The sequence below is a fragment of the Daldinia caldariorum genome (assembly GCF_022478825.1).
Source record: "Daldinia caldariorum strain CBS 122874 unplaced genomic scaffold F4812scaffold_3, whole genome shotgun sequence".
NCBI classification, from domain to species: domain Eukaryota; kingdom Fungi; phylum Ascomycota; class Sordariomycetes; order Xylariales; family Hypoxylaceae; genus Daldinia; species Daldinia caldariorum.
This window is the reverse complement of record NW_025953039.1, coordinates 1,158,924-1,184,839: the sequence shown is the minus strand read 5'-3', so window position 1 is coordinate 1,184,839 and position 25,916 is coordinate 1,158,924. Positions and strand designations below refer to the sequence as shown.

At 46.3% G+C, this 25,916-nt stretch overlaps 3 protein-coding genes across 3 annotated transcripts; all 3 read left to right on the top strand.

The window, feature by feature from the left end:
- Nucleotides 1-1,669: 1,669 nt before the first annotated feature.
- On the top strand, nucleotides 1,670-3,539 carry F4812DRAFT_456581 (Calcium/proton exchanger; the record flags this gene model as incomplete). Its single annotated transcript, XM_047937012.1, has 3 exons — nucleotides 1,670-2,373; nucleotides 2,426-3,447; nucleotides 3,511-3,539. 3 exons carry the CDS (start codon nucleotides 1,670-1,672, stop codon nucleotides 3,537-3,539), a joined length of 1,755 nt encoding a protein of 584 aa, XP_047792886.1.
- A 4,542-nt stretch (nucleotides 3,540-8,081) lies between these two features.
- Nucleotides 8,082-9,747, top strand: F4812DRAFT_469131 (MFS general substrate transporter; the record flags this gene model as incomplete). The annotated part of the gene is made up of 2 exons (XM_047938849.1): nucleotides 8,082-8,313; nucleotides 8,423-9,747. The coding sequence occupies 2 exons, from the start codon at nucleotides 8,082-8,084 to the stop codon at nucleotides 9,745-9,747; spliced, it is 1,557 nt and encodes a 518-aa protein (XP_047792885.1).
- Nucleotides 9,748-14,094: 4,347 nt separating this feature from the next.
- Nucleotides 14,095-21,518, top strand: F4812DRAFT_469129 (polyketide synthase; the record flags this gene model as incomplete). Its single annotated transcript, XM_047938848.1, has 3 exons — nucleotides 14,095-14,290; nucleotides 14,360-20,418; nucleotides 20,480-21,518. 3 exons carry the CDS (start codon nucleotides 14,095-14,097, stop codon nucleotides 21,332-21,334), a joined length of 7,110 nt encoding a protein of 2,369 aa, XP_047792884.1. The 3' UTR covers nucleotides 21,335-21,518.
- Nucleotides 21,519-25,916: the final 4,398 nt, after the last annotated feature.

Below are 25,916 nucleotides of genomic sequence, written 5' to 3'. Positions count from 1 at the left end.
AAAGAAATGTGGCTTTGACAGGATGGCGCAGAGTCCAATTAAGTTGAAGAGGGCGAATAAGAAGGTTCTAATTGTTTACGTAGCAGCCAGCGCTTCTATGTACATTGTAAAGAGGCCTCCCCTCCTAAGCACGCGACTACATGTACTATGTATCTTGTTGTACGTATGGTTTTTTATGTAGGTGGATAGAGCTCCCTTCGATTTGCCTTGTGCAGTGCAGACAACTTACAGGGATTAAGCTAGTAGTGTACGTATATGGTACAATACGTATGCATGTACCTGATGAGTTCCGATCCAATTACATGAGTTGTTGAGTGCCGTGATGTGGAACCCCTACCTAAGAAGGCGCAAGGTATTGTACTGCGGCCTAAATTAGGTACTTCCCCTTACCATACCGGGTACCTACCTAACCTACCTTCTTCAGGACCACAATCAAGTAGGGATTCATTTAACTACTACCAAGATTGTTCGCGCCTTCAAACGAAATTGTAATTCCAAGGCTTCTTTTGGTTCTTTCTTTTTTTTTCCAGTTCCCTAAGGCTCGTTGTTGAAATCTGCCCAACCACCAGAGGTTCCCTTTGCAACGAGGAGTGCGAAACCTCGGCCTTCTAATAACGTTCATCTTCAATTGTTTTATTAGTGTCCTTGTCGCCCTCTCGCGATTTCTTTTAGGAGAACAACATTCAACGCCATCGACAATTCCTCTCGACCTAAATTTCCCCGGATTACGCTTGATCTACCAAAAAGAACTTAGATATAAAGCTTATCCAGGTACTAAATCGATCTCATCCAATAGAAGAGATTCTAGAATCGCACGTTCGAAGGTGTACCTTTCCAGATTGATTACAAGGCGAGCCGAGTGCCGAGAAACCGTCCACCAAACCCCATACACGGCCCCCAATCGTTTCTATAAGGCAACCAGTAAAGCCTGCCTACCTAGAGTACCCATTTTTTAAGCAGAAGGCTGAAGCCGACATTGAGAGAGTTAGAGAGAGTGTGTGAGAAAGAGCCTCTTGAAGATGGGTGACGAATGTAAGTTTATCTTTGTTGTGTTGGATTTGAATGAATCCCTCCCCCCCTTCCCCCCAAAGCCCTGTAACGCCTTTCAATTTAGGCGCGAACAAAGGACGTGGCAGAGCAGGGCAACATTACAAAAAGATACAGAGACATAAAGGCATCGAATTATCCGCGGAGTTACAAAACCATTGAATGTCCGAATCTCATTTGCTATCAGTATTGATAGATGGGAGGTTGTGACTCTATAGTCACAGATATTAGGGACTATTATTACTCTATTCAATATCCCTATTATTCTCACCAAAACATTCATCCGGTGACCAACCTATTCTACTCTTCCGTCAGCATTTCTACGCTATGCATTTATTCGACCTGCCTATTTATACTGCTTACAAAAGTTGTCTCTAATTTATTCTTAACCGCCTGCCCTGCCACGTTCCCCGCCAAAACAACAACAAAAACAACAACCTGCTAGCACAAAGGCATTGATGTTGTCTTCATTGAAGATATCACTGGCTACATAAGCTTCGCTTTGCCAACCTGTTTAGGTCTTCTTCCTAAACTGTGCTTGCGCAATTAATCCCCGTCGCCACCTAACAAAATAGCAATTAACAAGCTTACCCCACCATTTCTTTGATAACATACTTACATTATGGATTTGAATGCAGTAAATATACAAAAAATCAAAGCTAAGGCTCACCGTATGAGCCGCCGCGATTCTGGTGGTAGTGCCCGCTTCAATCCATTCAGGCACATCGCTTATGGAGCGCCAAAGAGATCAAGCACGATAGATGCAGCAGAGCGAGGATTACCAGCCGAGGATGGCGACACAGCACAACTAGGTCCGTCTACAAGTGCACCAGGGCGCCTTTTAACGCCTGTCAATCCGTCGGCGCGGAATAGTAGAGAGCTAGAAGGCAGCCATGCGGTTGACCATGCGGATCAGGGCGAGACATTTGTGTCCCAAGCGACAACCTTCGGAAACGATCAGGATGGCAGTAGTGTGCGACATCGTGGTGCCCAAGATAGTATTCTAAACAAGTCAGGAACTCTCGAAGAGGACGAAAAACCCAAAAAGCGAGGCACCGGTGGTTTCTTCAAGCATGTCGAACCTACTGAGCCATTTACCGCTTGGAACCAAATCCAGCGTGTGTTTTTCTGTTCCCCGATCAATATCCTTCTCCTGGCCGCGCCTGCAGGTATAATTCTATACTTTATTGGCTTTGACGGCAGGGTGGTATTCGGCGTCAACTTCGTCGCCATCATCCCTCTTGCTGCGATGCTAAGCAATGCTACCGAAGAGATAGCCATGCGAACAGGAGAAGTCCTTGGAGGATTGATTAATGCGTCTTTTGGGTAAGTATAGTATTGTTTTGGAAGAATGTATAAATGCTAACTTTTCAAAAAGAAATGCTGTTGAGCTGATCGTGGCCATCATTGCTCTTACAAAGAATCAGATTAAAGTTGTACAGACATCTCTGGTTGGCAGTATTCTATCCAACCTGCTTCTCGTCCTAGGTTTCTGTTTCTTCTGCGGTGGTATTAATCGTCGAGAGCAATACTTCAATACTACTGTGGCCCAGACCGCTGCCAGTTTGCTAGCCTTAGCTGTTGGAAGTCTCATTGTGCCCACCGTCTTTGCGCATACCGACGATTTTTACGAGGGTTCTATCCAACTAAGCCCTACCGCCGTCCCGAGCCTATCTCACGGTGTCGCCATTATCCTATTGATCGTATACGCTTCGTATCTTTTCTTCCAGATGAAGACTCACGTAACTTTGTTTAACGAAGAGAGCCAGAAGGTTGCAAGCAAGCCGATTTTTAAGAAGGGTCTTCCGGAGAACGCCATTGCTTCCGGGATTGCGAGAGCCGGGTTCGGAGCTACTCATGCTGGTGTACATGACGAAGAGGGCAAACTCAGCGAAATAATGATGAACCCTCTTGGACACGTGGATGATGACGAAGAGGAAGGGCCTCAGCTCAGTTTTACTGTCGCATTTGCTACACTCATCGGCGCTACAGTTATCATTGCGCTTTGTGCTGAGGGCATGGTTAGCGGTATCGAGGCCATTACTTCGTCTGGCGCCGTTAGTGAAGAGTTTGTCGGTCTTATTCTCCTTCCGATTGTCGGTAATGCTTGCGAGCACGCAACGGCCGTTACTGTCGCCATCAAGGACAAGATGGATCTTGCTATCGGTGTGGCTATTGGATCGTCTATGCAGGTCGCCCTTCTTCTCATTCCACTCCTCATCATCATCGGTTGGGGTATGGGTAATCAAGATATGACTCTGGCTTTCGATACGTTCCAGGTCATAGTTCTCTTCGTCTCCGTGCTTTTAGTCAACTATTTAATTGGTGACGGGAAGAGTCATTGGCTTGAAGGTCTTATTTTGATATGCCTCTACGCCATTATCGCTACATGCGCATGGTGTAAGTTTTTACTCTTCTATTTAACTTATGAGCACTCCAAGTACCTAGCTAACATGGTTATAGTTTACCCTACAATTCCCGAAAGCGCGTGAGGATAAAATGCAGATTCAACCATAACGATCGTTTCGTGGTTCCTCTCTTTACTACAGGGATCATAACACTTCGATTCTCTTTGTACTATTTAATTCTCTTCGGCTGTCTATACTTCAGGTCAACGAATCTATTCTGGAGATCTTTGGCAACCCCAGTCCGTCAACGTGTTTTACACGACAGATGTAAAAGACTGAGTCACCTCCGCCGTTGTACCGATACAATTCCGCTATACCATCATATAAGCCAGTAATGTTTTAGAGACGGATTTTGGTGTTTGGCGTTAGGTACGATCTAAGGGAGGAAAACCGCAGTCGACAGTTTCCTTTTGAATCCGAGACTTTATATGTTCTCTGGGCTCAAGAAGGATCTTGACTTGAGATGAGCCTCTATTTGCAGTTTCCTAAGCACATGTCGTATTTCCTTTATGGGGATATACCTTGAGATGGACAATTACAAATCTGGATTTTACACCCAAGTTCGATAAGGATGGGGAATGATTTTCATGATGACTACCACCTAAATACCTTTGTGAAGTCAAGTGTTGTATGTGCAGTGTTATAGTTGCAGTATGCGTACTACTGAACTACCTATCAAGCTGGCAAACCTCAGATTGACCCGAGCAGCCTGTACAAAAACTTTCAAATTTACAAGCCTTTCAAATTCAGTCTTGGTCTTGTTCAATACGTATTTGTGTTTAACTTAGTTAAATTACCTTGCTAGTAAGCTAGCTGTATAATTGTCACTCGCTGATTTTTCTTCCTATCGCAGAAGGATGAGGCATCTAACTTGATCTAACCTAAGGTATTGTACCTGGTACCTATATCATGAAAAACCAGCATCTTACCTGCTTAGGTACGATAGGTACTGCACGATCTATTCACACTAGCGTGTATAATAAGCCCCAATTCTCTCCGCTACGCGAGCGGGACAGCAACGTATTAGACAGTGGCTTTGGCTTTGACTGGCAGGGAATTAATACAAACAAGGAAAGCCAGAGATCGAGTCGTACAACTGATGACGTGTCTAGGTTGCTTCTAAAGCTCGGACAACCGCGTGATGCGTGTTTTCCATCCCATTAGGTTAACTACCTCTACCGCCCATAGACACCTACCTATGTTAGTGTGTGTATATCATCAGGCATCAATTATAGGCAGAATCGTCCCGTGGTAGGTATGCGCGTTGGAGGCAGGGTCAGGAAATAATCGGTGGTAGCAGCCTGACTGACGTTTTGTGGCTCGTTGGGCTGTGCTCTCGAGAAGCTTTTTTGTTGTAGGATCGATCGGTTGGTCGGAGCCGTTAAGCCAGTGAAATCCTTGCTCTTAGAATGTGTCAATTAATTAGGAGGTACCTAACCTATATTCTGCTTTGCACGCGCCCGAGTTTGGAATGTAGCGAAGTACGAGAGCCCTTCCGAAGTCCTCGTCATCTAAAACGAATTCTGCTAGGGTTAGCCTGTTATACCCCACGGCTACACCGCAAAGTTATTCCGCGACCCCTTGATAATAACATAACGCCTGGCGTTCTCATTAGGACTTGTGGACCCGATTGCTACTAAAACCTCGCGCTTGGCTAACGGCCTGACCATGGAGCCGACAGCACCGGCAGCGGAGCTGACGAAGATGAGTTCGGCTATGAGGTCTGCCGATTGGGTAGAGCGGAGAGAAGACTCAAAATCGTAGTTACGCTTAGAGAACATGTAAAGTAATCTACTACACATCGTGAGAGTATCAGTAGCTGCTTTCAAAAATTGAATAAGTTAAATGAGAAGCTATTGATTTGAGGAGACTTCTAATGCAGCATACAGTCTAGGTACATGATAAAGATGGCGCACTGCGCAAACAGCATCTCATCGTATAATCGTATATGAAATCGCAAGCAACGAAGTAATCATCATCCGATTTTAGAATGCATCCAACTATAACATATGCTGTAACTTCACCTATCGTATAAGGCTTAGGTACCTCCTAGCCATGGATTGGATAAGGATACTGTCATCGCACATCCGAGTTCGCAAATACGGACAGTACCGTTTTCGACTATGAGACCGCCACTTAGCTCTACGTCCAAATCAAAGGGTAGCTCGTCAAGTATGAAGCGCTTCACGCAAATTAGTATTAGTCCGTCCAGTCGGGACGTGCTTAGGTACAATAAGGGTTTCTTTGGCCACTATCTTGAAGGCTCAATCTTTCTAGCCTACTTTGAGGTCATATCTAAGGTCATGTAAGGGAACCCTGTCAATGCTTATTTAGACTTACCTTGCTATGAAATGTACCTAAGGTAAACATGATAAATCATACCTACCTGATACCATGATTTACCTTAGGCTGCTTTTTAAATAGGGGGAGTATTTTCAAGATTCAGGAAGGGGGCATAATGCCTCCTTGTCGCCTATTAGTGAGTAACTTAGGTACCTTCTTAGTATAGAACTTTAGGTAAAGTTCTATGCTACTTTTCTTTCCTTTTTCTTTTCTTTTTTTTTTTTGTTCTTATTTTTTCTTCAATTCTTAACTGTTAGGTAGGTAGCTATCGCCTTATTGTAAGGTAAATAACGCGGCATGAAGGCCCAGACACAGCCTCGATCACGAAATTTACCAGCAGGCCTCTAATAATGTCTATTGCTCGACACCTACCTTGTAGGAAACTTGCATCTTATATGCTACACTTCGTTCCTTCAATATTTGTCCCTTTAATCCTCGCTTGTCAGCGGTATCTTAAGTGTGATCGTCGTACTTTACAGCCCCGGAGCGAAATCAAGATGGACTTCGGCCAACTTGTGCTCGAGGCGTTTGAGGCGCAGCAGTCGTTTCGCCCCTCTAGACCAGGGGAATCATGTTCAAGTGATTTATTCTGTCAACAACCTTTTTGAAATAGTGCATGCGTTCTTCGGACATCGGTGAGCCACTCGTAGTGGAGCAGCACGCAAGAGTGTGAACCAGAACTACTAAGAATTTGGCTTTGAGGGATTTCGATCGGCCATCGCGCATTAGAGGATATCGCACCGTTAGAATACAGTATACTCGATTCTATACATCATGTAGCCTCCAATAGAAGTCTAGCTATCTAAGGTTAGCTACCTGTAGTTGTGCTAAGAAGGTATCTAATATATTAAGTATGGTATCTCAGATTTATATCAATGGCTTGGATCCTTTAAGTACCTCCTAGGTGAGTATTTAACCTAGGGTAGATTAGAGATGAGTGACTACGACGACTAAAACCTTGTGAAATATCAGAACGTTACCTACGACTTATGATCTATTTTTTTTCCTTTTTGGTATAGAGTACTTAACTACCTATCATGCTTGGTTAAACTTTTGGACCTAACTCCCACGTTACACTTAGTTTATAGCATAGGTTAAAATTCTATGGATGAAAGCAGCACTGGCTATGAAAGGAGGAAAGGTTATTTACAGTAAAATCAAGTAGAGCATAGCGACTAACTTGGCACTGACTGCTAATACTATCTGTATAAACCAAGCAAGACTTGAGCAGATTTTCTTTTTCCTTTCCTTCGAAAGAAAAAGGAATTCTACACGTAATTACCTGGGTACCTAAGGTAGGTAGGTAAGTTTTAAGAACTTGTGTATAGAATAGACTTAAGGCATGCAAAATTTATACTGACTTTTTAACTTAAGTACGAGCCGTATCATGTATGTATAGAGGTACCGAAAGGTCAAGGGCATGTCATTGTAAATAATTCCTTAATAATATACATCTGTTTATAATAGCAGTTACAGTAGTAAACAGGTATGTATGTTATTAAGCAGTCGAGATTAATAGTGAATTAGTTGATACATATCTGATTCAAGCGCTTATGTGCTGGAGGCTTCTTATAGTGAGGCGTTTATAGCTTTCTTTGCTCGTAAATCATGTGGTCGTCTCAAGAGTCTGAAGAGGTTACTAACTTGGTATTATTTCTCTGTAGTCTGACGATTAGCTACAAGATATAATGTGAATATTGGTTGGTCTAATGATATTTGGTTGGTAGAAGGATTTAAGGAATATCAGTCCTTTAACATCGAAGGCGATAATGATTTCACCCGAATACTATTTCTAATATCATTAGGCTATTATAAATTGTTCTCAGATGGAGCTTGTTATTTGAACATTGTCTCATTCTTGCCGAGCCCATACTAATGCGTATTGGTATATGGAGATACTGCAATATAACATGTAAAAGGTAACCACTTCGATGCCCAGATTCTTAATAGTTTTTTCTAGCTTTTCTAGCTCACCGAGCTGTGCCAATCGGCTGCTTAGAATCCTTGTCAGCCTTGTGGCATCATCAGCACGCGAATGACGTGCTCAGACGTGCTCAGCTATTTCATTGCACAACGAGATATTTCAACCTTGCTATGAAGTCATTTCGCGTTTTTGATTCAATCGCGTTTTCAAAGAACTCTCTTTTATCTAGTATTCAGATAACTAAAACAACGTATGAATAGGAATAACTCCCTTCTAGTATATACCAAAAACATATTCCTATTCCATTTTGCACACCTAATCTTCACTTGATAGGAAGTTTCGTCGTGCTTATGATCGAGATGATTGAACGGGAAGTAGCCGAGGATCCAGCTCAAGCTAAGTCAAGCTCGGAGGAGCATGCGAAGAAGCCTGCTTCGGTCGACGCACGACAGATCAAAGATTCCGGTGCAGATGCAGCTCTAGAACTTCTAAAAGAGACTGGAGGCTTGCATCAAGTCGTTGATCCTGAAGTCCATCGAAGACTTGTCCGCCGTATCGACTGGCATGTCATGCCCCTAATTTGTATAATCTGTACGTAGATATAACCGCAGCATCCCCTCCCTTTTTTACACGAGGAGCTGTATAAGGAAATAGGTGAAGCTTTAGGCACCATATATCTCCTACTAACGACGTGCATCAGACTTTCTCCAGTACATTGATAAGACTGCCATCTCTTATGCTAGCGTTACCGGTATAACCGAATCTATTGGACTCCATGGCAATCAGTTCAATTGGGTGGCCTCTATCTTTTTCTTCGGTCAGCTTGCCTTTGAGTTTCCGACAATTCGGTTAATACAAATGTTCCCTCTCGCCAAGTACACATCAATCAATGTTACTCTTTGGGGCGCTACTCTAGCTTGTCTCGCAGCATGTAAGAGCTACGCCGGGCTCTTGGTATGCCGTTTCTTCCTGGGAGTCCTGGAGGCAGCTGTGGTGCCTGCGTGGGTACTATTCACTTCCCAATGGTACACGAAGGAGGAGCAGGCCTTTCGTGTGGGTATATGGTTCTCGATGTGCGGAGTAGCGCAGATGTTTGGAGGCTTTTTCGCGTATGGCGTGGCTATACACGTAGGCAAAGATCCAAATGCAGCCTTAAAGGGCTGGCAGGTCATATTCTTATTCCTGGGCCTCTTCACCACAGTTATGGGTATCGCATTTTGGTTCGTTATGCCAGACTCCCCTGCCGTCGCTGGGTTTCTCGACAAAGATCAAAAGGGGCTCCACCTCGAACGCATCAGACATAATGAACAGGGAATCGGGTCGCAAACTTTCAAATGGAGCCAGGTTAAAGAGGCTTTGACTGACACGATGACTTGGCTATACGCATTCTGGGTTTTTGCAGCAAATATTCCCAACTCTATCGCAACATCTTTCGGAAATATTTTAGTAAAGGGTATGGGATACTCTAATGAGCAGTCATTGCTATTAGTAACTCCACTTGGTGCTTGGGAGATAGTGGCTTTAATTGGCCTTACGTACGGCGCGATGAAAACGAGACAGCGGCTGTACTTCTGCGTTGCTGGCCACATCCCGGCCATAGTTGGTGCGATTCTGATGGCCACAACGGAGCGGGTACCAGCTCTAATCGGCTACTATACGAGCGGTGGTATACCAATCGGTTGGACTACGATTCTCGGGCTTCAGAGCTCTAACGTGGCAGGTTCAACGAAGAAAATCACAGTTGCTTGCATAGGGACAATCGCTTACACTGTTGGCAACATTATCTCCCCACAGACTTTTCCGGCTCGGGATGGACCACGTTACCTCCCAGCTAAGATCTCGATCTGTATCATTTATACCCTTATTACCTTGGACCTTGTCGTTATGCGGTGGGTATTAAAAAGACGGAATAAGCAGCGAGACCAAGAAAAGGCGGCGTTGGGGGAAAACCATAGACCGGAAGAAAATCATGAGTTCTTAGACCTGACGGATCTGCAGAATAGGGAGTTCCGATATGAACTCTGAAAAATTGAACATGCAAGAGGGTAAGAGGTTTTTTTTCCTTCTAGAAAAGAAAAAGAAAAAGAATCCAGATGGTATAGGAATAGAGCAGGAGCATGATAACTTGGGTAGTTTTGGAAGTTAATGTTTATCGAAAACGACTCGCTGGCCAAAGTGACTAGGACCTATCCATGCGTACAAGGAACTAATCAACAAGTTTGCTATAACATAATGGGAATCCGCTTGCAGAAAGCAGAGCGCCATACAAGTTTATGTTTGCGAAGATCTGCATGGTGTCGCTCTCCCGCAGGCGAGTCTGTTTTGCCAAGCAGCGATAGGATATATTCTTTCGTAACGATGAATTCAGAAGACGACCAAGCTCTTATGCTAAGGTGACATGTGAAAATTTGGGTTTATTCCGACAGGAAATAGTAATAACTCGAAAAGTCTAAAATGAAAAATAGAGGTAGATATCCAACGGAATTATGATGCAAGACTCGTAAATGTCGATCAAGATGTAGAAGGATGTTGGATTTGCTGGTTGTCTGACAACTTTTGGCTGTTCATGCAGCTGCGAAAAGGGGCAAGCCGGAAAACCAGCCAATGAAGCAAACGCACTATATCCATCCAGTTCTAGCCTTTTTCAAGCAAATAAACGCATGATATTTAGAACTTAAAGTTACCTTAGAGTTGGAAACACTTCACCTCATCGCTTCCAATCAGTGGCACTGGGACGTGCTTTTGCTACCAAGTATTGAGTTAAGCCAATAAAGCTTGTATGATAAAAAATTAGATGCTCGTATCTAGATGTTCTTTAATAGGAGGTACTTCTGCGTCCGAAATCGCGGATAAATAGACGAGGTTCGAGACAAGGTTCGAGACAGCGGCGATAACAGTTTAAAGTCCGCCGTAGCAAGAACTACTACTTTAGGTAGATATCGGCAATGTATATCTTTTTCTGTTGCATAGCAGATTTCTCCTGAATTCCTGGATGGCGCAATTCAAATTGTAACAGTGGATTAATTTGCCGAAATTTCTCGGGCGCGAATCCGCTCGCGCGTATCTACAATCTTGGTGGTTTGACATATTTTGATATGTCTGAATGAACCTAGCGACGATCAAATACGGGATCCAGCCTTATCTAGAGCGGGATGCACGTCTTAGGTTGTCACTGCTTTAGTATTATGACAATATGAGGTAGTGAAAGTTTAAGAAATAGAGTGAGGATCACGGATTATGCACCTATGGATCCCTCCCTCTATCTAACAACAAGTGAAATATCAAATACTTCGACTTGATTCGACATTATACTTATGGAAGGCGTCATACTGCTAGACGAAGAACTTTGGGCTCATCTAGAACCGAACCGCCCATGGCTGCAAGATCTTTTCGTGGAGATTCCCGGTCCCGGAGCAAGACTAGCCCTCATGGGGTAAATTTAGACTCCTACCTATATGTAGGTACCTAGTAGTTCGGTACGGATGCATGTGTGGTTCTCAACGGTACAGGATATCTAAGCATAGGTATCCTAGATAGTTATTTATATTTTATTATTTTTTGATGCGTCATCTATCTATTATAGGTAGACGACTTACCATTCTCAGTTACGTGTTAACTAAACGGAATATCATATACTGAATTGCCAAAAGCATACGGAGTGTATTATGAAAATGAATATTTACTTTCCGTCATGCATCATCTCGTCAGTTGTTTCTACATTAGTTACTGGCGTTTCAGCGTCAATATTTACTAGTTGATAATATTTGACTGTTACTAGACACGCTTAAGGTATAAATTCTTGAGGTACAATAATGGCTATCTAACCTAGTTAGTGTACACATAGCTGCCTCTAACTATTTAACCTAGGTTAAGTACCTACCTGGCTAGAGGTATGCAGGTCAGTAGCTTAAGATGGCAGAAAAGTATATATAATCAGACCGGATAAGTATAGAAGTTGCGGGATAGAGTTTGCGTATGCATTGCCCAACTACAAGGTCGATAAGACCAAGTTTTAGAGATGGTATAAATGTGGATACTAACACAAGGAACTGAATTTGGAACGAAGTTGGTTGGTTAAACACACAAACACACACACACCAATAAATAATAAAAAATAAAAGATGGAAAAGAGGAAGAGAAATGGGCGTTTTATTTATTTTATTTTCTTATTCTTATTCCAACTGCCTTCACTCAATTCATTTGAAAGATTGAAAGTAAAATTGGGTTTCCTACTCTTATGCTTGGGTTGTTGTTGGTTCGTATGGGGAACGGCCGCGTTGACCGGGCAAATCTTGTCTCTCATTGGTCTCTCCAGATTTACTTCACGCTGAGGTGCGTGCGGTGCGGCGTCAACCACCGATGGAAATGTGTGATTGGCCAGTCTTATCTACATGAGACAACATCCATTCTAGGTAGTTTTTCTGGTAATGATTTAATTCAACTCTTGCCATAGGACAACCTTGCCGCGTACTCTACGGCTCAAATATAAACTCCCTCTTTGAGGTACCGAATCATTTATCGTTTATCTGATGTAATTTTAGAATAAGTTGTACCTAACAGTGCGACTTAGGAATCAACATCTTAACTTACCTGACACATGGGTACCTAAACCTAACCTCCTGAGGAGGAAGACAAAGCTTCAGTTGATATTCCGAAACTTCCTCAACTCAAACTTACTACCTTAGGTACATAAGGAGATAGATATTAGAGCTCATAATTCTTGCAACTAGGTACCTAAGGTTAACTAGGCGTAATAGAAAGAAGCCCCACAACGAGACATTGAAAGACTCATGCTTAAATCAACCTTCATCTCACTCATCGCTTATAGCTTATTGCTTATCACGTGCCGGAGTTAGAGGATGCCTACCTCTAAGGTACCTTATCCTTTCTGCCGAAAAGTCACGCCATTCTGTCATGCATATGCTGTCTGAGGACCCTGTGTTTCTGCGCCTATATGTAAATACAAAGCCCTGGACAGCGTCGTCTCTAAGAATAAGGCCAATCGGTTCTTCTGCGTCCCTGGATAAGGGTCTAATATGCACAAGTATGACCCTTGGCTGTCACTAGTGACATTCCTTCCGCCTGCGGGACCGGAGATCTCATCGAACTCCTAGGTATTGTAACATCGTCAGAGGCTGGAACTTGCTTCTATTCATATGCAAGTCACTGCAGCCCCGCCGTCATAATCTATTCTGATAGGAATATGCGTTAGACAGGTATCTAGGGTAACGGAAGTACCTAGATCCAACACGGCACACTTTATTCGAGATTCTACCAGCGTTGAATAGATCAAAAGGTCTAGTCTCAGTGAAGAGATACTTACGAGAAACATATCATAATAGAAATACATACGGAGTAATAGCTGTGTCGCAGTAAAGTAAAACCCAATTAATGCTGGTTTAGTATCGCCAATACTACACGGTTATTGATAATCTGAATAACAGGTAGCAACCTGATAGATTTACAGGGCTATGTCCAGCGGCAGTAGCTTGATATGATCTTCACGATGAGTGGATCTGATCTGGCCCGCGTTTTGGATTCTGCCTTATCGAGGTTGTCTACCATAAGCAGATCTGATCTTCCGCCCCCGTCGGCCGTGCGGTGCCAACGGAGCTTTGCCACTCATAGAATTATACAGCATCCAAGGTCCGAAGTCCACCACACCCATCCACCACAGGGGGTGCCGGAACTCGTTCGGGATATTGTACCTATCAAGCCAGCTCGCCCGAATTAGGAAGTTCGTCGGTGCGCAACACTTTAAACGGTTTTATTAGGTACATTATCCTTGAAAAGATAATTCATTAATTACATCTACATATGCACTTCCATAGCTTTGGCCGCATAGGGCAAGTTAAAGTTCGGGCTCTTATGCTACTCGTTCATGTAAATGCTGGTTTTGTACATGTTTGATTGATACGGCGGTTATGTAATAATGAGGGATACGATGATGGATATGACGATAGGTGGTAAGTAGGTAGTTGTACATGGATCCCGTGTAATAAAATGAATTGAAAGTAGGTTTAGGTAGCTGTACACTGGTGGATTATGATGTGGAGGTTCCGTTTCTTGACGGCATCTGGGCAATGTTGTAGGTCACTGTTTCATCGCCAATCTGCAGTAAGACGCCCGTTACGCCCTCTCCTGCTGGCCTTGGATGGATAGACGCCTCAACCCTGTCCGGCATCGCGGCGGAGAAACCGGGCAGGGCGGCCGAGCAGATGGTCGAGGGAGTATTTAAATACAGAAGTCTCAACACCATCTGGTCTTGTTTTTGATTTCTCGTATCATTGTGCTCACAGTGAGTTAAGCAAGCAAGTCTTCTGATTCACTGCTCCTTGATCCCAAGACGAAATCCACAGTCAAACCGTCAACATGCCTCACTTCAAAGAAAGTTCCTCGTCGAGCGCGTCGGATGTCGAGCTCGAGTTTGAGCTCGGCTACAACGCCCCGACCTCTAATGCGCAAGGCATAGTCGACGACGAGGCATATGCAGGTGCTGGATTCTTTGAAGGATCATCTGAGGCGCCTCTAAGCCAGCAGTTGGAGCCCATTGCTGTGATCGGAATGGGTATGTCCCCCTTCTCTCTATCTTGGTATGAGGTAACACTAGGGGGTAGTCTACTAACATAGGATACAGGTTGCCGTCTGCCTGGAGACGTCGGATCACCAGCGGAGTTTTGGAAAATGATGATGAACAAGGAAACAGGACAGACCCCCTCAGTTCCGCCTACGCGATTCAACATTGGCGCGCACTACCACGAGAACAATGACCGTCCCGGAAGCTTCAGCGCTCTTGGAGGTTACTTTCTCAATGAATCGCTTTTGGAGTTCGACCCTAGCTTTTTCGGAATCACCCCCGTAGAAGCTATGTGGATGGACCCCCAACAACGGAAGTGTCTAGAGGTCGTCTACGAGACGATCGAGTCTTCTGGTATTCCCCTGGATAAGTTGGCTGGCACCAACACGGCTTGTTTCATGGCAACGTTCACGGCAGACTACCAGCAGATGCAGTTTAAGGAGCACTCTTTCCGTCACAGCCTTTCGGCAACAGGTGTAGACCCTGGCATTCTCAGCAACCGAATCAGCCACGTCTTCAACCTCAGGGGTCCGAGTATCGTTGTCAACACTGCTTGCTCATCATCCGTGTACGCAATTCACAACGCGTGCAATGCGCTTCGCAGCAAGGAATGCGGAGCCGCGATCGTCGGTGGTAGCAACTTGGTTCTCACGGTTGACCAGCACATGAACACTGCTAAACTCGGTGTGCTATCTCCTACTTCTACCTGCCATACCTTTAACAGTTATGCAAACGGCTATGGCCGCGCCGAGGCTATCGGCGCTGTGTTCCTGAAGCGACTTTCGGACGCTATTAAGGATGGTGACGCGATCCGAGGTGTTATCAGGTCCAGTGCGACCAACAGCAACGGCCGAGTTGAAGGTGTCGGTATCACGTATGCCGGCTACGGCGGCCAGAGGGCAGTTATCACGCACGCCTACAAGCGATGCGGTGACTTGGACCCTCGGCTTACCGGTTACTTCGAGTGCCACGGCACCGGTACCGCCGTTGGTGACCCGATCGAAGTCAACGCTCTCGCCGATGCTATGAACTACAACCGCACCCCCGCCGATGGTCCTCTAAAAATTGGTGCTGTTAAGACTAACATCGGCCACAGTGAGGCAGCTAGCGGGCTATCTGCCGTCATCAAGGCCATCCTGGCTGTGGAACGAGGAATCGTTCCCCCAACACGAGGCGTAACAGACCTCAACCCTAAGATTGACTGGAAGGGTAAGCAAGTCGCGGTTGTGACAGACCCGATGCCATTCCCCAAGGAGCTTCCAGTTCAGCGAGTCAGTGTCAACTCTTTCGGATACGGTGGCACGAACGCCCACATCATTGTTGAGAGCGCCAAGTCTCTCCTCACGCAACCGCAGACTTACAAGTTTAACTCTGAGGAGCAAAAGAACAAGAGAAGGTCCACCAGAGGCCGATTCAATAAGAACAGGCCTCATCTACTAGTTTACTCTGCTCACGACAAGGCGTCATTGAAGAGGAACATTGCGGCTCACGGAAAGGTGGTCGCCAACTACGACCTTATCGATCTCTCCTACACTCTGGCCAACCGCCGCACTCACTTCTCTAGCAGAGGATTCGCAGTTGCCAACCTCGCTACTTTGAACAAGACTTTCCAGTCTGAAGAGGACTGGAGGTTCGGCGAGAAGAAGAACCCCAGTGGCAGCGAACGAAAGATCGGATTCGCATTCACTGGACAGGGTGCTCAGTGGGCGAGGATGGGTGCTGGTCTCATGGCTTACTACCCTACCTTCCTTAAGACCATCCAGCAACTCGACGCGGCTCTCGATGATCTCAGTGACGCTCCTAACTGGACCCTTGAAGATGTTCTCCTGGAACCGGAAGCTACTTCGCGCGTTAGCGAGGCCGAGTTTTCTCAACCCCTCTGCACTGCCGTCCAGATCGGTCTGGTCCAGCTACTGCGACTTTGGGGAATCAAGCCCTCCGTTACCTGTGGTCATTCATCTGGTGAGATTGGCGCTGCTTATGCTGCTGGTTTCCTCACTGCTACTGAAGCTATTGTTTTGGCCTACTACCGTGGAAAGGTTGTTGGAAACATCAACACCAACGGTGCTATGGCTGCTGTCGGTCTCGGTGCTGAAGACGTTACACCCTACCTCGCTGGTTACGATGACATTGTCATTGGTTGCCACAACTCACCTTCCGGTGTTACTCTCAGTGGTAATGCCGACTCCTTGAAGAAGCTCCAGGAGACGTTCAATGAGAAGGGCGTATTCTGCAGGCTGGTAAAGACTGGTGGCAAGGCCTACCACTCGTACCACATGAAGCCGGCTGCTGACAAGTATGAGGCACTCGTGAGGGGATCTGGGATCGACCTCCGTGCCAAGAACCGCCCGGTTCTCGAGAAGGCAACAATGGTTTCGTCCGTGACAAACAAGGTCCTTCCCGAGGACTCTATTCTGGACGAGACCTACTGGAGTGCCAACCTGCTCAACCCCGTTCTTTTCAACCAGGCCGTCCAAACTATCGGTTCTACCCCTGAGTTCTCTGACATCACTCTGATTGAAGTTGGACCTCACTCCGCTCTCTCTGGCCCGATCAAGCAGATCAAGGCTGAGCTCAAGCTTGAGAAATTCCAGTATCTACCTACCTTGATCCGTGGCCAAGACTGCGCCACCTCCATTCTGAAGCTAGCTGGTGAGCTCTTCTTGGCAGACTACTCCATTGACCTAGCGAGAGCCACTTCGGTCGAGGAGATGAGCCCAAGCGGAAAGATTCGCGCCCGCAGTGGAGACTACATTGTAGACCTACCTCCTTACCAGTGGGACAAATCCAAGAAGTTCATTGCTCAGTCGCGTGAGAGCCGAGAGCACCGTGGTCAGAAATACATGCGACACGATGTACTTGGTGAGTTGGTTATCGGTAACTCCCCCGCTGAGCCGACCTGGAGAAACATTCTCCGAATTAAGGATGTCCCCTGGCTCCAGGACCACAGCCTAGGTGGCGAAGCAGTGTTCCCAGCTGCTGGTTATCTCGCGATGGCTATGGAAGCCATCACACAGCTCGACGAGCAGTCGGAAACTCCCTCTGAAATCGAGGGTTACGTGTTCCGAGATGTCTTGATCCAGCAGGCCCTTGTAACTCCTGATGATGACAACGGTGTTGAGGTCTTCCTGAACATGCGCCTATCGGCCCATAGCGGCGAGAACCAGAAGAAGTGGTGGGATTTCAACGTGTGCTCGGTTACGGACTCCAATTTCCAGAAGAACCACATGCGCGGAAGGATCGCGATTAATGCGCGTGACTCGAGGGCTAAGCCTTGGCCGGTTCCCAACTTGCCCCAGTCGGCGACAGGTAAGTCCTGGAACCGGGCCCTTAGGGCGGTTGGATTCGACTACGGCCCAGCTTTCCAGGAGACGGAGAGCATCAGCTTTGACGCCAAGTCGTACGCCACTCAAGCTTCGGTTGCTTTCAGAAACAAGGTTGACACTATGGTCGGCGAGTCTCGATACGTTCTCCACCCGGCTTCGATCGACTTGTGCCTCCAACTTTTCATCGTTGCTTTCTGGGGTGGAAGCACCAGCGCTATCAAATTCGGTGTTGTCCCGGTTCAGGCAGAAGAGATCGCCATCTGGAAGCCAACTGAAGCCCAGCTAGCTGATGGCAAGGGTAAGGCGTTTACCTGGGTTGACACTCGTGGTCCTCGATCAGTCAAGGCCAACAACCAGTTGGTAACCAACGACGGTCAGGTCCTGGTAGAAATTAACAACATGCAATGTATCGGCTACGAAGCCGCACGGCCCCAACTTGCGGAGGAACCCGCCAAGCCTAAGCCATACGGACGTACATTGTCCAAGCCAGATGTTGGCTTCCTAAGCGGATCTCAGAAGATCAGCGTTGCCGACTTCGTTGATCTCGCTGAATTCAAGAAGCCCGGTCTTAAGGTTCTTTCGCTGGACTCTGCCGAAGCTGAGTCGCTCTCCAAGACGCTCCCTGATCTGGATGTTACTATTACCTACGACGTGCCCGAAGAAGAATACACTGTGCCGCCCGAGCTAGCAGGCTCCAAGAACATTAAATTCCAGAAACTTGAGTCCGCTGCCGCAGGTTCCTTCAACCTTGTCGTTGCCAACGTCGCCTCCGCTGATGCCCTAACCAAGATTCGCGAGCTGTTAGCTGATGGAGGCGAGGCTGTTATCAAGTCGGCAACCCCTCTCAGTGAAGCCACCTTGAAGAACGCCGGATTCTCTGGAGTAAAGGTCACCCTTGCAAACGGTGCCGTGGTTGTACCCGCTGCCAGCTCCGACGAGGCGACCGCTGAGGAGACTAAGCCTTCCACGTCCAACAAGGTGCAGCTCATCTACCGCAACAGCATCTCATCCGCCTTTTCAGAGTTGGCTAAGAGCCTCGAAAGCAAGGGTAATGTGGTCGAATCTCTCCAGCTTGGTGCTCCGACTTCGCCCGACGCTACTATCATCATTCTTGCCGATCTTGAAGGACCATTCCTGGCCACAATCACCGAGAAGGAGTTCAGCGACTTGCAGGCAATTCTTGCTGAAGCTACTAAGGTCTTGTGGGTTACTCGCGGCGGTATTTTGAAGGGTGAGAATCCTCACTATGCCATGGCCAGCGGTCTTCTCCGCTCTCTTCGCTCTGAGCAGATCAAGTTGAACGCCTCCCTAGTAGACTTCGAGGGCGAGGTACCCCTGACCGAGTTTGTCAGCTTAACTACCTCCCTTGCCACCAAACAGATTAACGGTGAAGCCCTAGAGACGGAATACTACGTCTCTGAAGGAAAGGTCAACATCAACCGTCTCATTCCAGACGGGCGTCTTAACGAGACTCACGCGCACGATGAGAACGATCTCTTGGATGCGCCATTTGACCCTGCCGCGAGAATTGTAGGAAAGGTACACAGCGGTGAAGTCATATTCGAGTCCGAAGAGGAGGCTTCTCTTGGCAACGATGAGATCGAAATCCAAGTCGTAGCGACCGGGTTGAACAAGGAAGACGTTGCTGTTATTCAGGGAACAGAGACTACTAGCGAGATCAGCCACGAGATTGCTGGTGTTATTACCAGAGTCGGCTCCGATATCAAGGACTTTGCTGTCAATGACCGCGTAGTCAGCTTCACCTCGAATGAATTCGCCACCTTCCAGCGCGTCAACCACAGCTTAGCTCAGAAGCTGACCTCCGACGAATCATTCAGCACTTTCGCCAGCCTGCCCATGTCCTTTGGAGCCGCCTTGTACGGCCTCCGAAACTTAGCCCATGTAGAAAAGGGAGAGTCGGTCCTCGTCCTCCCCGGATCCGGACTCATCACTGCACCGGTTGTTCAGGTTTCCAAGGCTCTTGGCGCTACACCTTATGTAGCTGTACGCAACTCTGCTGAAGCCGAATTCGTTGCCAAGAAGCTTGGTCTTCCTTCTACCCAGGTTGTCGAATGGTCTACCACATGGCTGGAGCAGAACAAGCCCGACGTCGTATTCTCATCTGACTCTGTTGATGCGACGGTCAACCAGGAAGCTTGGAGACACATCCCCGCATTCTCCCGATTTGTGAACCGTACCAGCGCCGAGGCTGCCTTCTCTAATGTACTCGACATCGTTCCCGCCACCCGTGGTGCAAGCTACTTCGCATTCGACACCATTAACCTTTTCAAGAAGCCAAGCCTATTGTCCGGACTACTGGACCAAGTTGTTAAATTCCTCCGACAAGGATCCATCTCCACCCTGCCCGTTACCGTCAAGAACATCACCGAGCTTAACCAGAGCATCTCGGAGTTCTCCGATGACCTTCAGAGCTCCAAGATCGTCATCCTCAATGAGCGTTCAAGCGGCACATTGAAGCTTGTGCCATCTCGCCCTCACGCTCACCTTCGAGCAGATGCTACGTACCTCCTGGTCGGATGTCTCGGTGGTCTAGGTCGCAGTCTCACTTCGTGGATGTTGAAGAGGGGTGCTCAGAACTTTGCATTCCTGTCTCGATCAGGCACGGACTCTCGCCAGGCCGCTACTCTCGTAGACAGCCTCCGTGCCGCCGGAGCCAATGTACAGGTATTCAGGGGCGACGCCAGTATCAAGGAAGATGTAGAGAAGGCAGTCAGCTCTACCCCCGCCGACCGCCCTATTCGCGGAGTTATCAACGCTGCCATGGTCTTACGAGTAAGTCACATTCGATCACCAACAATAAGTAAGGACTTGTCACTAATACGCATTTATCTAGGATGGAATGTTCCACAACTTAACCTACGACAGCTGGGTAACATCTGTTAAGCCCAAGGTTCTTGGAAGCGCCAACTTGCACGAGGTCACCAAAGACCTGGACCTGGACTTCTTCATCATGACCAGCTCAGTATCTGGTACTCTGGGTACTCCAGGCCAGAGCAATTATGCTGCCGGTAACGCCTACATGGATACTCTTGCCCGCCTCCGACGCTCCCAAGGCAAACGCGCCGCGGCCATCGTCTTACCTATGGTCCTCGGTGTCGGTGTCGTTGCTGAGAACGCTGCCCTTGAGGACTCTCTCAAGCGCAAGGGCATGTACGGTATTGACGAGGATGGTCTCCTCGACTCCTTCGAAGTTGCCATCGTCGAGCAGGGTAACCCCGAGTCCGTTGATTTCGACCACGTAGTCGTTGGACTCGACCCCTCGCTTCTCGCAAAGGCCAAGGCCGAAGCTGAGGGCGACGTGGACGTCTTCTGGGCTGTCGACCCCCGATTCTCGACTTTACTGCACGCGATGGAATCCGGAAGCAAGGGTGACAGCGGCGGAGGAGCCGACTCTATCCTGGCTAGGGTTAAGAACGCGGCAACCCCCGAAGAGGCTGTTGCTGCCGTCGAGGAACATTTCATCGCGAAGCTTTCGCGTGTCCTCATGCTTGACTTGGAGGACTTTGAAGGAGAAGGCCGATCCGTTGCCAGCTTCGGAATCGACAGTATGATTGGTGCGGAGCTGAGGAACTGGATCTTCAAGGAGCTCGGCCTTGACATTGCCTTCCAGCAACTGTTGGGACCGTCGCTCACCATCAAGGGATTCTCTCAACTGGTTGTTGCCAACCAAGGAATTAAGATTGAGTAGATTTCTTATCTTACTCATTCTACACTACGAAAAGAAGAAGAAAAAAATCACGCAAAGTCTAGAAAGGATAGACTAGATTTCTATTTGTTTTCACCGGTTTTGTATACAATGGTCTATTGAGTCCCTTTTCATGATTATCTTAGGTATGGATGTTTACTTAGAACAAATAAAGAAAGTATCAAACCACCAAACATGAGCACATGAGCGTAACAGTTTAAAGATCTTTCATGGTGACAGAAAAGAAAAAAGTGAGTAAAATTCTCAAAGTTAGCCAGACATTCTGAAAGCTCACTTTGCTCCAAGGGTAATATTTGATTGAGCTGACACTAAGACTTGAATTTTAAAGGCTTGTGACATGTAATTTTAGTGATATTGAATTTAGTTGGTCCTCTGCTGCTGTCATGCTTCTCATATAGCTTGCATTTACCATGGGCGTATAGATAGTATGCAATGGCCAATGGGTAATGTCGCAAAACGATCTGCAGCTTACATTTGAAGGATTGCAGACTTGGCAGCGTGATCGTTGAGTAGCCCGATTATAGTTACCAATAATATATCACAGGAAAAAACTTGACAACGATTTAAATCCAAACCCACTGTCACTGAGTTGGAGGCTTGGTCGGATTACGGACCACTTGAATGTATTAAACCAAAGGATTGCATCAAGAACACACGTATGCATCGATAGGCCACCCTGACTGGCTACTTGGTCCGTCTTCCTCGGAGCGGTAACTGTTTCCCATCCACCATCGTGTCGCTTCATCAAGACCAAATCTCGGACGTGGCATATTCTTGGCAGATTACATATAGTCAGCTCTAGGCTAGGCTTACCTAAGGTAGCAAAACCATATGATATAGGTATTGGTCGTATGTTACGAGAAGATTGGGAATGAAAGAAGTTCTGACTGGCTGGTAAGGTAGCCCAAGCCAGCGACGCATAAGAACCATCGACACAATCCAAAATGATTCCAAATAGATATTATTTCTACGCCCTTGAAACTTAATACGCTAGCTTAATTACTACCCGTCTCCTGAATTAAAACGCAACACCCCTTTTAAGGATGCAGCATCAAAGTTTACGTAAATAGCATCATTACCTTGTTGAAGTTGAAAAGAAGCCATTAGAACGGCAAGAGCATTACAACTACGGAGGATGATACGGACTGTTTGCCGAGCGACCCACTTATTTCGGAACCGGCCACCCGGCCCTAGTTCCCTCTTCAACATGGAGCTTAATCGAGGCGACGTTAAATTTAATCATCACACGACGCCAGCACCGTTCGCGATAAATAATCTTGACTAAAAATTTGTGAAAGCTCAATCTTGACATAAGACGTGGAATTCAAATTAACACAAATTCACGTAGTTACTAGAAAATGATCTTAGAAGTAACTTACGGCTTTTTTTTTCTAACAGACGATACTATTTCTTTCCTCCAGGTCAGGCTGATTAATGTATATGAGTGTAATCAATCTCTTATCAACAAAATACATATATTGTTCACTTATCTGCGTTAGGTGGGGCGCATTTTGGACATCTTCAGTAGCGCGATGCTTGCCGTAGCGAGGCCATTACTCTAAGGAAAGCCTGACAGGGGCTCGGTCCTTAGTAAGTACAATAGGTACACCTTAGGTACCTAAGTTAGGTAGAGGTACCTAATGCAGCTACCAAGATTTCAAACTTCACGCTTTACGACTATGAAACCCTAAAACAAAATAATCAGATCGTGGGTTGGTTCCCCTTAATGTCACGACAACACGAACATTTAAACGCTTAGAAGCAAAGACCAGCCTGTTCAGCCCTACCTAAGCCCAACGTTGGAAATTTCTATCATAGTAGGGTCTTGGCCTTCATCCTCTAGGATGCTTGGTATGGGGACCTGTTCGTACTAATGTACTATAGTACCTAACCCCCCCGCCGCCATCCCACCAGTTAAACCCACTTTAGGTACTTTTTGGTAGTGGGGTGATGGGAAGTGGGAACGACCCATGGGGAGCTCCACCTCTATTATCTAACCAGGAAGGACCATCGAGGCGTGGGTACGGCTTATAAAACGGTTGCTCCGATGCGGGACGGCTCGCGATGCAGGTGCATTACACGATGAAAATTGGCACTTGCCTTTTTAGCGACTCGCTCTAGGACAGGATTGCGTTTATACTTACCTAGGTTACCCGCTTTAACAAACGGAGTTATGAAAGATAGAAGCATATAAACGCCGATAAGAACAAGAACAAGAAGAAGAAGCAATTCTCCAACAACTACTTGAGCACATTTCATAAATAAAAAATAAAGTGAAATAGAATATAATACCTGTATCATATGAAATTATTATAGGTAGTCTAACAATTACACAGTAGGTACCTAGGTACATAATACGTACGAGTACGGTGTTGGTAATACCTTTATTCTTTACCCACGTGCATCAGAAAGGCGTTAAAGAAGCTGGCGCATCCTCTTACCAACATGTTATGGTACCAAGCATTAAACAAAACTACCCTGTCAGGTACCGCTAGAAAAGACATCAGCCACCTTTTAGGACAAGACTTATAACCAGGGTTTTAACTTACCCTTCCTACCCTTCATACTGACATCTTGCAACAATACCTCTTCAAACACTTTTTCACCAGTAATAAGATAAACAAAAAAAATACTATCATAAACTTAAGCTCTCTATATAAATCCCCTTTTATTTTTATGTTTTCTTAGTATTGGCTTTGATTTTCATCTACCTCACCTAGGGGTACTTGGACCTTACTTAGTGAATACCTAATCAATTTCGGCGATATTTGCGCCCTTCTCGGGTTATATGCACTGATCTTCGTGAGCCGTGCAGACGATAGGGCAGACTCAGCCAAGGTTCTACCCATGCGGGCCCTTTTGCCATGCCTTATTTAGGTGCGTGGAGAAATCTGCAGGAAACCCCAGGGAAGTCGTCGTAATCGCATAAGGGACATTCCAACCCCCCACCCCCTCTCTGCCTCTCTCTGCCCTACCTGCCTGCATAGTATCAGCTACCTTAGTTACCTAGGTACCTTAACAGCTTAGGTAGTCATCAAAACAAGGAGGCTTGCTGCATCACATCGCGCCGTACGGTAGCAATATTCCTCTTTTATCGGTGGATCTGCTACTCGTTTTAACAACGCTAACCAGCTTATATTTCTCACTTCATTACCTGTCTCTGTTGCTGCCCAGTGTTCAGTACTACGTCATCAGCACCTGCAGATAAACCAGCGCAGAGTTCTGTAACATAGTTCACTGAGACGTAGATGTTTTGGGAATCATTATTCGTACACATATGCACGTGTTGATTGCTATGCCGGCCTCGGCATGTAATATGCATACATGCCTCACCTACCTTACCTTAGGTACCTACCTACCCATGTGTATACGTACCTAACCTAACCGTATGGTATTTCTAAGAAGGACAAGGGAACTTCGGAAACACGAGAGGGAGAAGCAGAATTACGTATCCCTGCGAGACCGGAGTAGCGGGGAGTGAATCTTAAAGCCGCTGGCGATGGCGGCGATACTGCCGAGAGAGTGCATAATCTCTGTTCGGATCTTTGTCTGCACTCCCACGGTCGATAGGCGAGGCGGATTCCCTTTTCCGCATCCTCTGTCTCCCTCTCTCTTGCCTACCTAACCTAGGTACCTATTCGCGGTACTTCGTTTGTTTGTTAGGTTCTATTTTAAATGGACTGCAACCTTAAGACACTTCGTCAGGTCTTGGTCGTGCATCAGGCAAATCATACCTAAGATGTTTAGTGATCCTAGATAACCAAGCCAATTAGGTTACCGAGGTGGGCATTCCTATTCGATTATCGATATCGTTCATCCTTATAACTCTTCGGAAGTTGATATATTAGCGACTAAACTGACCAATAAAATTATGGAATCTAACCCTACCTATTAAATCATAGGCAATGTAGATAGGCACCTAGAGCTAGACAACGCTCGTCGCATCATCTCTACTATTAGGGACTATTAGGGTATCGTTAAAACTTCTTTATCTCTCTATCTCGGATATCCCGTTGTAACGTCACGCAACTAAATACTTGTTTCTTCCCTATGATGACAATTATACCAAGATCCGGGGGTTTCTTTTCCCCAAGCTCTACTGTATGGGTAGGGAGACCCTGCAGAAAATGATCCAGACAAACGTCACTTTATTATAAAATACGTTTAGTTAGATATAGCCAGCATTAGACTTCAACAATTTGCCTTGGTTTTAACTGTCTTCTATTTTTGTATCCTGCATCTGAAGGACCCCTTCGAGAACGGCCTGTCTATGCGCTTGTGTACATGAAATATGCCGGTCTAGCTAGGGTTTGCTTTGGCTGTCCAAGTAGCCAAGCGGGTCTAAATTGCATGGAAAACCCCAACGTGATACTGATGTCTTTCCTTTCTATGCTTAGCGCTCTATATGCTTGGCGCCGTGCTCGTTATCCATGCTGTTTGCCGGCTGAGAAGCCTCGACCTTACCCCAAATTGGGGTCCGAACATCCTGTACTCCTTTCCTCGCTCAAATGTTACAATGACAGCTTCAAATGCATGTGTAAATATCCTAAATCTTAGTCAAAAA